Source organism: Myotis nattereri (genome assembly GCF_964212035.1).
Source record: "Myotis nattereri genome assembly, chromosome: 1".
Classification (NCBI taxonomy): domain Eukaryota; kingdom Metazoa; phylum Chordata; class Mammalia; order Chiroptera; family Vespertilionidae; genus Myotis; species Myotis nattereri.
In genome coordinates, this window is record NC_138075.1 from 133,286,767 (window position 1) to 133,299,221 (window position 12,455).

Below are 12,455 nucleotides of genomic sequence, written 5' to 3' on the forward strand. Positions count from 1 at the left end.
CACTTTATGTTGTTCATTCTATTCTACAAATGAGTGAGATCATGTGATACTTATCCCCTGCGACTGGCTTATTTTGTTGAGCACCTTTTCTTGTACCTATTGGCCTTTTGTATGTCTTCTTTGGAAAATTGTGTATTCATTTCCTCTGCCTATTTTTTATCTAGTAGTTAGTTTCTTTACTATTGAGTTGTATGAGTTCTTTATATATTTTTGGTATTAACCCCTCATTAGATATATGACTTACAGATATTTTCTTTTATTCATTGGTTGTGTTTTAATATATTATTGTTTCTTCTGCTGTTCAAAACTTTTTAGTTTGATGTAATCTCAGTTGTTGACTTTTGCTTTCATTTCCTGTGCCTTTGCTGTCACATCCAGGAAAATTGCTGCTGAGATGATTGTCAAGGAGCCCTTTCCCTATGTTTTCGGGTAGGGATTTTATGGTTTCCAGTCTTAAATTAAGGTCTTTAATCCACTTCAAGTTCTTCTTTTTGTGAGTGGTGTAAGACAGGCCTTCAATTTCATTCTTCTGCATGTGGTTATCTAGTTCTTCCAGTGTCACTTGTGGAAGAGACTATTCATTCTCTACTGAGTATTCCTGGCTCCCTGGTCATATTAGTTGACCACTGACTTAGAGTTTCTTAGCCTCTGTGTACTTACTGGTTAGTAGAGGCAACCATACAAAGAAATTGCAATGAAAATATAAATTACAAATAAAGGTACATGCGGGTGCTTTAGGAACTTAAAGATCCAGGGAAGGTTTCGAAGAGCATATTCTCAAGTTGTTATTCTTAGCGTGGAGGAAAAAGTAAGGAAGGTTTCTATCATGAGCAAATATATAGCAGCATGAAATGGCATGGTACTATGGAATGGGGAGTTGTGAAAAGACATATTACCAAAGGGTTAAAGTCTATGGTGGAAGATGTGAGAGATGTACTTGCAGTTATTGTCAAAGATAATGACTGGTCCTAGATATCATGTTAAGGAGCTTGCGTCTTGGAAAAGCCTCCAAGGGGATTTAAATGGCAATAAGATTGGTGAATTCATAGTTGCTGCGTTAGAAGCTGGGAGACTTTGTATATTAGACAAGAAATCATGAGTTCTAACTGCAAGACATAATGATAAAGATGAAAAAATAGTAATTATGGAGATTAGGAAATGATTGCATGTAGATGACAGGCTGGGGCGATAGTGCAGAGCAGATATAAAAGAGAGTAGTGGTGAATTGCTGGGTTTTGCCCTTGGGCAACTGGGTGAATGGTGGGACTGTAAGTTGAGATAAGGAATATAGTATAAAGCGTGAATAATTACAGTAATGGCGAACATTTATTGGGATGTCCCATGTTATTAGATGGGAAAACTGAGTATGGAGGGAGGACTAAGGTACCACTTTGCTAAGATACAAAATCAGGCATTTTGGCTCCAGAGCTTAGCACTTTGTCACAACATTATAGTGTAGCTGTATTGTGGTCCTTATCGATGTAAATAAGAACATAAAATCTGACTTCTTGTAATACTTTTTATCTCACAGAGTAACACATATAGAATGATAATGAGTGATGCCTTTCAGCATTACAGTAAAACCTCGATATAATGGACTAATACAGGCGAGGGGGTGCCCATTAAAGCCCAAGTCCATTATATAATGAAGTAGGTTTTCCAAATGTATATGTAAAAAAATTGGCAAATTAGTTTACCTGTTTTTACTTATGTAGACATGTTTGTGTAATTAAAATTTACTATGTATGAAAAGTTTAATTTCACACAAAAGCTTTCTGTATGTATTACCGTAATTTTAAATTTATACTGAATACATCTAGTAAAAGCTTGCGTTCACCAGTCACCACGAATAAACAGATGCACACGCCTGGGGCGCAGCTTAGCTCACATCGGAAGTGCTGCAGAAAGTCAGGCCAGATGACAGCAGAACCAGTTACTGCGCAGTGTGATCATGTGCTGATCAGTCCCTAACATGTTTGCCAGTGCTAACTCTTGGATTTAAATATGTAGACTGTAATATTTATTTATGTCGGTGAAATTACTACAGTGTTTCTGAACATAGGACCTATTAACTAAAATTTGTTAAAAATAACAGTGAATTAACAACATAAGTTGTTAACTCTAAGTCAGTTGTTAATTTAATTATAAGCCAATCTTGGTTTACAATTTTAATATTAACAGGGTGTTAATTTTCACATATGACATACATACAGACCAGAAATTTTTTCCATTAAATCCAAAGTTCATTAAATCGAGATTCTCAAAATTGAGGGTTTATTGTACTTAAGGGACTACATTAGTGGGGGGAATGTAGCACTAAAAGACTGTCAACTTTAATAACGAATTGTTTAATCTGTGCAGAATGCAAGGGCATTGAGTTTACCAGCAATTGATTTATAAACAATCTAGCAATTGAAGAGTTTAGAAATAGGCAGTATTTTGAAAATTGCCCAATTTATAATTTATTTTTACATTTTTAACAGAAATGTGTGTGTTGGGGGCGGGGGAGGAGCGCGCGGGGAATCTCAGTGTTAAAGCTGTTAGTATTTCTCTGTATATAGCTATGCTAGTGTCCTATATATGGGAAAAACTCAAATATCAGACCGGAAATGGGAAGAGAGAAAGCAGAGACAGCGAATAAAGACAGCCCTGAAGGAATGTTTTTGGTGGAATGAGAGCAGTGCCCAAGTGGAGGGCACCTTGCAAGGGAGACTGACAGCCGATGAGTTTTAGCAGGAGAGAGGGCACAGCAGATGAATGGGCGTAGGAACAGATAGCTGATGAATGAGATGGTGGGAGTAGATGGAAGGTCTCTTTTATTTGCTTTTCATTTTCAGGGCAGTAAGAGAAGCAAGGTTATGAAGCTTTCATCTTTCCTAGTCCACCTCTTGTCAAGGACTGATGATTTCCATATCGCCAGATCCAGTGGTCACTTCCTTTTTGAAACACTTTCTTCACTTGACTTTGACCATTCTCTCTTAGTTTTTCTTCCAACTTATTGCCTCTCCTCAGTCTTCTTTGCCTAGTGTTTCTCTGTCTTTTTGACTTCTAGAGTAGGACTCAAAATATGGACTGCTTTTTTCTCTGTAGTCATTCCCTAGGGGGTCTTATTCAGGCCCACAACTCTGAACACCAGGTGTATGATGATGACCCCCAAATATGTATTTCTATTCCTAACTTTTCACTGGTCTCTAGACTTGAGTAGCTGACCATGGAATATCTTCCTAGATATCTCACTTTACATGTCCAAAACATATTTTGATTCTCCTTCCCCAAATTTATTGTAGTCCTTATCTGCCATCTGTCATCTTTTTAGTGAATGGCCACTCTACCAGTTATTTCTTCCAATCATTCAGTTCTAAAACCTCAGGCATTCTTGACCACTCTACCAATTAGCATGGATAGTAATGCCTTCAAAATCATACCTTTCTTCTTTTCACCAAGTCTATCATGGCACTAGCCACCTGTCAGCTCTTACCTGGACAATTGTAAAAGCCTTCAGTCAGATATCCTTGCATATCCTTGGCCCACAGTGAGTCTGTTAAAACCTAAGTCAAATCACATCATTCTTCTGTCCAGAATCAGTGTCTTTCCATCTCACTCAAATATAATCCAGAATCCTTAGTATGGCCTCCAAGGCACTGTTTATCTAAGGCTCCTCTCCCCTTTAATTCTGCCACTTTATTATCTTATGCGACTTTCCTCCTTTCTCACTCTGCTTCTGCCAGCATGGCCTCCTTTCTGGTCCTTGAACATGCCTGGCATTTCGTTTTCTCAAAGGATTCTGTGCTTGCCATTCTTTTCGCTTGATCAGCTTATATTCCTATATAATCAGCATGACTCCCTCTCTCACTTCTTCAGGTCTCTGCTTAAATTTTTCCCTTATCTGAAATGCCTTCCCCTACCACACTGTAAAAGCCAGACTCTCTTCTCTCAGGAACTCTTGGGCCTCCTAACATGCTTTATTTTTCTTCACACTAATTATTACCACTTGACATAATATAAATTAGTTTATCTTTTTTTCTTCTACTAGAATTAGAATGTAACTTCATGATGGTGGGAATTTTTTCCCCTCCCTTTTTTTTTTTTTACTATATCCCAGTGCCTAAAATAGCACATTTGACACATAATATTTGACACATTACGGGTATTTAATAAATATTTACTGAATGGGTATTTAATGAATAGCTTCCTGTTTAGCTCTAAATGGGTAAGTTAGTCAATATTGATTTGAGTGTTTTTTCCCTTCCACAGCTCAATGGTCAGTTCTGTTCAAGGAAATACATATCCCAGCCAGGCGTCAGTATATAGTCCTCCTCCTGCTGCTGCTACTGCTGATGTCACTATATACCAGAATGCAGGAACTAATATGTCCCATGTGCCAAACTATAGTTTAACATCATCAGCACTGCCTCAACCAGGAGGCAGTCAACAGCCACCTCAGCCACAGCAACCATATTCTCAGAAGGCTCTGCTATAGGATTTGGGATTCCTCTTTGATCTGCTAAATGCCGCTGACAATGTTAGAGATTCTTTTGATATCTTAAGGTTTGTTTATCCTCAGCTTATAGGAATCTGTCGTGGTCAACAAGTTCAAATATTCAAGATTATGTTGTCAAGAAGGTAGAACTCTCTTCAGTTTGCATTGACTTTTCAGAGGTTCTCTCCCCCCCTCCCCCCCCCCCAGAGGAATGAAACTACTTACAACATTTAATTCTTTTCATCATATGAAAGAATTGATATAAGATTATTTGTCTCATAAAATTACCTGGTCTGCAAGAAGTCAAACTTAACAAAAATTGTTGTGGCAAATATTATGTACATATATTGCTGTGTAACTTCATTAGTGGCCATTTTTGAATCACAATGGTGATCATGTGAATATATTTAACACTGTTAAATTAATTTACATTGCTATTTTATTTTAATCATGAACAACTACCATGTTTCATAATATTTTGTGTAAATTTAAGGTAATTACACTATCCTTTTAAAGTGTAAGAGAACAAAGCTGTAGCATATTTACATGAAAGTATTATATTAGTGTTTTGTTTTACATTAAACTGAACTTTCCTTTTACTGATTGTGAATTAAACATATGTACATTATGTCTTTCTGTAGCCTCTGCATACTACTAGCTGTCATCACACCAGCATACAGTAGCTAAATTTTTGGTGCAGTTATAACAAATAATGTTCCCTTGGAAACTTTTACATTTTGGCATGATATTTCAGAATATTGTGGGACCATGACACAAAATTAAGTTAGGATCATGTTCTTTATATCTTATTTTTAAAGAAATAATGTTGATTTACTTTTTCCTAGTTGAAGGTAGTAATTAGGTTTATAAACTGTATACTGTGTTTATTGGTGGCAGTGACACCAAAGATAGAGGCAGTGGATAGAAATTTGTAAACTGGAAAGAAACCATAAATAACACTACATTCTCAAAGTCTCTTGTAATTATTTAGTATATTAAAAAATTGATTCATTTGCCTTATCTCACTACTAGTCTTTTAAATATGTCTTTAACGCATTGTATCCCTTAATTCTTCATTAAAATGGATATTAGCAGATGTTTCAAAGTAATCAATATTCCTGACTTCGCTTAACAGTTTGCATGTTTATTCTTATCTTTCAAACTGGGTTATGGGTTTGTTCTCTTGGCTTCCTATTCAGGAGTTTTTCAATGAACATTTTTTTTTTTAAATCTACATGAAATATGTTTACAACTGACATTTTAATCTTCTCAAATAGTTACAATTTTCTTGGTTGTGCTATACTATTATTTAACACTATTATTTAAACAACTGAAAAATTGAGCTCAGCATCATATTAAATGAGTTGATTTAACAAATTTCATACCATAAGTGAAAATTTAATTTGTATTTTCTAAGACTATTATAATCAGATAACTTGTTTCTTTCCCTTTGGACAAATGATTCCATCTTTGGCAAGAAAACTTAATGGTGATCTAATTATAGTTTCAAATTTAAAGCACTGTCTTCAACGTAAGTGTTTTACCTGGTGTTGTGTTTTCTTGACTTTAGAATATGTTGCCCTCAAATAGAAATTTTAAAATTTGAATTCAACCTTTAGATTAAAAAAATTATTATATTGTTTTTTGATCGGCATTGTCAAATCATAATCTTTATTTCATTTTGAATATTCTAGTTTAACTGATATACTTTCCCCTATCACACTATATTTTTCTCTTTGTCTTTTGATAAATTTCTGTTTACCAATGGCAAATGTATCATTTCCCCATTTTGTTTTGATATTCTTCATGCTGTAAGATCAATTACATATTCTCTTATTTGCTTTTTGCCCTGTAAAAGTCAAAAGAATGGTAAAATGAAAAAAAAGACCCTTATTACAATGCATACCTATTATATTAGTGTGCTTATAAAGGTTTTAATGATGAATACTTAAAACTGACACATCAGTTTGTGCTTTTAATATCAGATGGAAAAATTCCAATGACAAGGAACCACTGGGTTTTCTTCTTTTTGATGACATGGCAAGGGCAGAAATAGGAAAGGACCAGTTAGCACAGTGATTTGTTCTGAAACTAGTGTACGAGCTGTACTTAAAAATATATTTCTTTAAAATATGACAGCCTTTTTTTTTTAAGGAATGCAGTTATTTATAAAATGAACTAATTAAAATGTGAATTTCTGTGAAGCAAGTTTGGCGTCTTAGTTTATTTTCTTTATAAAGTTTGAGTGTGTATCTTCTATAAACCAGTGACATCTAGTTGGAAATATTCAAGTTCATTTACTATCTAGCATAAATAGCCAACAAACCCCATGGCCAATAGGATGTCATAACAGAGCAATGCCCTTAGCTTAGGAGCAATGCTCTGATTTGACAGTCGTTTCTAATTCTGTGGTCCTCTTCCACTGTTACCTGTCTCTCCTCAGTGAGGGGTCTTTTTATGTGCCTAGACATTTCCTTCTTTTTATTAAAAACTTCTGGAGCTTTGTTTCTATACCTCTTAATTTTTGTATTTAAAATACTTACTTGACAACTAATATTATTTTTGATATAGCTTTCATATATAACATATATAATTCAGCTTGAGAATATCTTTAGTCCAAAGCTTCAAGTTTATGTAAGACACATTATTGCCCTGTTCATGATAAACTATGAACTATAGTTTAAAATTTTCACTCTTGTATCATTTTCGTGTTTGTTTTTTTTAAATTCTTTGGGTGATTAACTGCTTATACCCCTTTGAATAAAATATATAGGAGAAACTTACCTAAATCTTAAAGGCCTATGACATACTCCTATAAGTATGTCATCTTTTATTTTAGAATCATGACTTGATTAAATGTCCTTGTCAAGTATCTAGATCATTTTCTATCCTATATGTAATGACATATGCCTCCTGGTTTTTAAGCAAAGCTGCCTGAGTTTTATATATATTTTCTTAGTATGATCTTTCTTTAAAATTACAAAACTTAGTAAATTTTTTCTGAAGCTTTCCTAGTTTCCACAGTATATTTTTTCTTAAGCTGTTCTAGAGCATTTTAAATCTCAGTATTTAAAATCTTGAGGCACATGCAAGATTTAAAATCTACTTAAATATTTAAAATCTATTTCCTTGCTGAACAAAATGTAACATTTTATTGGCAATAACTTGTGGTCATACTGAATTTAAACGATTTTCAGGTTCTAGCTTATGCTTATACTTCCCACTACCATTATTGTCTGTTTGCTGCTTCTTATAGATGCAGAGAATTTCTGATAAGGATTACATATTAAATTAATAAGAATCAACAAACTCCTGAACAAAAGCAAAAAGTACTGCTTTTAATGATCTTTTGGTGAACAGAGACTCTTAAAAAATCATGTTGATTTTTTTTAAACAAGTTTATTTAAACAACATGACACTTGACTTGAAGGGAAAACTAGGATTAATTTTTAGAGTAATTTATCCCTACTTAAAGACAGATTGCCCCTACATTTAACAGCTACATACAAAAAAGTTATAAAATTGTTCGTGGTTTTAACAATGATAAATGAAAAGCATTAAAATTCTCCAATCAAACCAGGTATGCAAGAATTTTTATGATTTTTTTTATTAAACTGAGAGCAAAATAACTTGCTGTAATATAAAGATAAGAGCTGAATGATCATGCCACTAATGGAGAAAGGGGATGCTTCACAGAACCAGTATTTTTCCCATCCCATCTCCATTTGTTGTCAATCAAAACATACCATTGCCCATCTAGTTAAAAAAAAATGCAAATGCTTGTGCATGTACATCAGTTACTTTATGTACGATAAAGGAAGGGAAAAGGGAAAATGAAAGAATAGAGAAAACTATACTCTAGCAGTCAGAAGTGTTGAAACCAAATTGCAGTTTTCTAATTGAGAATGTCTTCTTGGTCTGGAGGCACAGAGTTCTGGAGTAAAATAGGTTCCTTTTTAGTAGACCCCCTCCTGTCTGCTGCTGGACCACATCAATTGTATCTTCTTCCTCCATTTCCAACTGTGCAAGTGTGTCTGTTTCATTGATTGGCTGCCCGTCAAATGGGAATCTGACCTGCCTCAAGACAAACCCTGTCGTTCTCAATAGGCTTTCCTTAGTTTCCTAAGCGTTGTATGCCTCTTAATTGAAACTGCACCACAGAACGAACCACCCTGAGGATAAATTTTCATTGATTTCCAGAGAAGAGAGTAAGGGGAAAGAAACATTGACTGGTTGCCTCTTGCATGTGCCTCAACTGGGGATTGAACCCACAACCTTTTGATGCACGGGATGATGCTGCAACCACCTGAGACACCTGGTTAAGGCAGAGAGCTGGGTTTTAACCCAGATATATGTTTTGTCAAAAAAATATCTTGCTAATGTATGATCTTGGGCAGGTCCATCAATTTCACTGGGCCTTCTACTTATTTATAAACTGAAGTCGTCAGTGTAACTACATGATCTTTCGTAGCTTGCAGAAATTTTGTGCTTCAGATCCTCTGCCTCTGTGTACCATGAATATCCATGCCGTTCAGCCTGAATAGCTGACTGATGCCACTGAACTTACTCTTGTAGCTTAGAGGAGGAAAAGGCATGGGAATGGGGTTGAGGACTCTGGTACTGAAACTTGTGATTTCTAGCCAACCTCCTACAAGTAACCTAGAGGTAGTTTATTTTCAATAGTAAACTCTCGAGCCTTTTGTTTAGGTTTGATCCTACCAGGAACATCTGCATTTAAGGTACAAATGCAAATTTGATAATGCTTTCACTTTCTTGGGGCTGATTTGGGAGAAACAAATAATTACAGCTCTGAAGCTGTAATGTTTTTGTATATTGCTTCAAGCTAAAGGAAGTAGGCAGCATCAGACTATGTGAAATTTTATTGTTCTTGATTTCTTGCAGGCAAAGAAGTACTCTTGGTCTTATTGACCTGATAATGGTGATAGAGGCACCATACTATAGCCAGCCACAGTTTTCTAGCTCCTCAGGCAATCTGCTTAAGTGCAGATTGCCTGAGGTGCTAGAAAACTGTGGAAACCAGCAGTTTCCATCTTTGGTACTGGCTATGAGAGTCTTTCTGTAATATTCCAAAGAAGGTGCAAAGTCAGCATTGGCATTTTTTCATCACAAATATTTGGCTTAGAAAAAATGCCATTAAATGTTGGCTAGTTAAAAGTTACTAATATAAGTAAACATTAACTAGCTAAAGAAAGGTTAGTTTTTTCCCTAACCAAAACTTTTTTTCTTACATGTTAGTTACATGTACTTATTATTTTACATCTATAATAATAAAAGCGTAATGTGCTAATTAGACCGGACATCCTTCCAGACATCCTTCTGGATGGAGCTATGGCGGGCCGGGGCTGAGGCTGAGGCAGCTGCCTCAGTGGCGGGGGCCAAGCCCATTGCACGAATTTCATGCATCGGGCCTCTAGTTTTTATATAAAATAATTACCAGAATAAAATGTTTGTTTTTAATTTTCTTGTTTTACTTTAGAAAATTAGATACCTTGCTTGCAGTAAAAAAAATAAAAAATAGTTTCCTAAATTACTTTGTTATGTAATGGAATCTTATAAAGAAGGCTTTATCAGGTATTGACTAAAGTAAGCTTTTTTAGTAGAGGGGGAAAGACAAATTGCTTTCTAATTATCACTGGTTGTGTTATGTTCTCCCTGTCTAAGCGTTATAGTCACTTCCTTAGAATCTTTTTTGCTATCTCATAATAAATTTTTAAAGAATAATTCTAGGAATGAATCCTAGTTGGGTTTTACAACCCCCCTCCAGAAAAAAAAAATTTTTTTTATGTCATAGTAAAGAACAATTTTGTTCTTCTACAGTTAATGTTCTTCTTAAAAGATTACTTAGATTCTAATTGGTCTTAGTGAAATGTTTTAATATCAAAACATCAGGATAATTTCATTCGGGTCGTTGCCAAATACTGGTTTACTTGGCGGGGGGGAGGGAGGGTGGTATAGCCACACCAGTGGATTCTCTTCAGGTTAAATTAAATATGTATTTGAAATATGAAGACTTCTGGTATCTGGAATGAAATTAACTTAGGATGTAAGTTAAATTATTGTGCTTTTGCTTATTTCTCAAAACATAAGCCAAAGAGGATATGTTAATAGTTAAAGGAGCTGTGTTTAGGTAATAATATATTTTAGCAGTTTTTTAAAAGGAAAACTTCTGAGATTAGAAACTCTGAAGTGCTATTTTCCATTTTCGACTAAGAGGTAAGTATTACTAAATTAAAATTAAGTAGCCTGATCTAAATTATAAAATATTGTGTTTAATGTCTGTTGAAAGTGGTATTTCTGTGTTCTAAATATCACTGTTGTGCATATTTGTGAAATTAAAAAAACAAAGTTTATGGGGACAACAGGTATGGAGGCACAATATCAAAATTTCATCAACGACACACAACAATAAAGATCGGTACCTAATAAAAAGCACAGTTTTACACATCTTAGATGGTTAATAAATACATGAATCCTATATAATAAAAGCCTAATATGCTAAGTATCTGGTCATCCTGTCGGCTGTTCAATCAATCAAAGCTTAATATGCTAATGATATGCTAAGGCTGCTCAACTGCTTGCTGTAATGTGCACTGACCACCAGAGGGCAGACGCTCAATTCAGGAGCTGCCCCCTCCCTGGTGGTCAGTGCACTCCCACAGGGGGTCAGGGGGGAGTGCAGCTCAGCCAGAAGCTGTGCTCACTGCTGGTGAGCACAGCGGTGGTGGCGGGAGCCTCTCTCGCTTCTCACCTCTGCAGCAACGCTAAGGATATTCGACAGCCATCAATTGGTCCCTCCTCCGAGTGCACAAATTTCGTGTACCGGGCCTCTAGTATTATAATAAACTAGAGGCCCGGTGCACAAAAATTTGTGAACTCAGGGGGGAGAGGAGGACCCTCAGCCCGGCCTGTGCCCTCTCGTAGTCTGGGACCCCTCGGGAGATAACGACCTCCTGGCTTAGGCCTGCTCCCGGGAGGCAGAGGGCAGGCCCAATCCCTAGGTGCAGCCCCAGGTCGGGCTCAGAGCAGGGCCGATTGGGGGGTTGAGGTGCCACCCCCTGTCATGCACAGAGCAGGGCGGATTGGGAGGTTGCGATGCCACTCCTAGTCACGCTCAGGGTAGGGCCGATTGGGGGGTTGGGGCACCGCCCCCTGTCACACTTAAGGCAGGGTCGACAGGGAGGTTGCGGCGCCACCCCGTCATGCACAGAGCAGGGCTGATCAGGGGGTTGAGGTGCTGCCTCCTGTCACACACAGCATGACCCATCACGGGGGTTGGGGCTCCATACCCTGTCACACACAGAGCAGGGCCCATCAAGGGGTTGGGGAGCTCCCCCCTGTCACTCACAGAGCAGGGCCAATAGGGAGTTGGGGCACCGCCCCCTGTTACACACAGAGCAGGACGGATCAGGGGGTTGGGATGTCACCACTGTCACACTCAGGGCAGGGCCGATAGGGAGAGGTTGGGGCGCCACACCCTGTCACACACAGAGCCGCAGGGCGATAAGGGGGTTGGGGAGCTCCTCCCTGTCACGCACTGAGCAGGGCCGATCAGGGGGTTGAGGAGCTCCCGCCTGTCAGGAACAGAGCAGGGCGGTTAGGGAGGTTGTGGCCCTACCCCCTGTCACACACAGAGCCGCAGGGCAATCAGGGTGTTGGGGAGTTCCCCCCTGTGACACACAGAGCAGGGCCGATCAGGGGTTGGGGCACTGCACCCTGTCACACACAGAGCCGCAGGGCGATCAGGGGGTTGGGGAGCTACCCCCTGTCACGCACAGAGCAGGGCTGATCAGGGGGTTGAGAAACTCCCCCTGTCAGGAACAGAGCAGGGCGGATAGGGAGGTTGTGGCCATTCCCCCTGTCACACACAGAGCCGCAGGGCGATCAGTGGGTTTGGTCGCTGCCCCCTGTCACGCTGATCCCAGTGCTGGGAGGCCTCGCTGCTCCGCTGATCCTG

The 12,455-nt window shown here is 37.9% G+C and overlaps 1 protein-coding gene across 1 annotated transcript in view; it reads left to right on the forward strand.

The window, feature by feature from the left end:
• STAM (signal transducing adaptor molecule) overlaps positions 1-6,688 on the forward strand; it is a 67,591-nt gene extending 60,903 nt beyond the window's left edge. Inside the window, exon 14 of the mRNA XM_081091354.1 lies at positions 4,255-6,688. Within this exon, the coding sequence (XP_080947480.1) occupies positions 4,255-4,480 (226 nt within the window). The 3' untranslated portion in view covers positions 4,481-6,688. The remainder of the gene's footprint in view (positions 1-4,254) is intronic.
• The last annotated feature ends 5,767 nt before the right edge of the window (positions 6,689-12,455 follow it).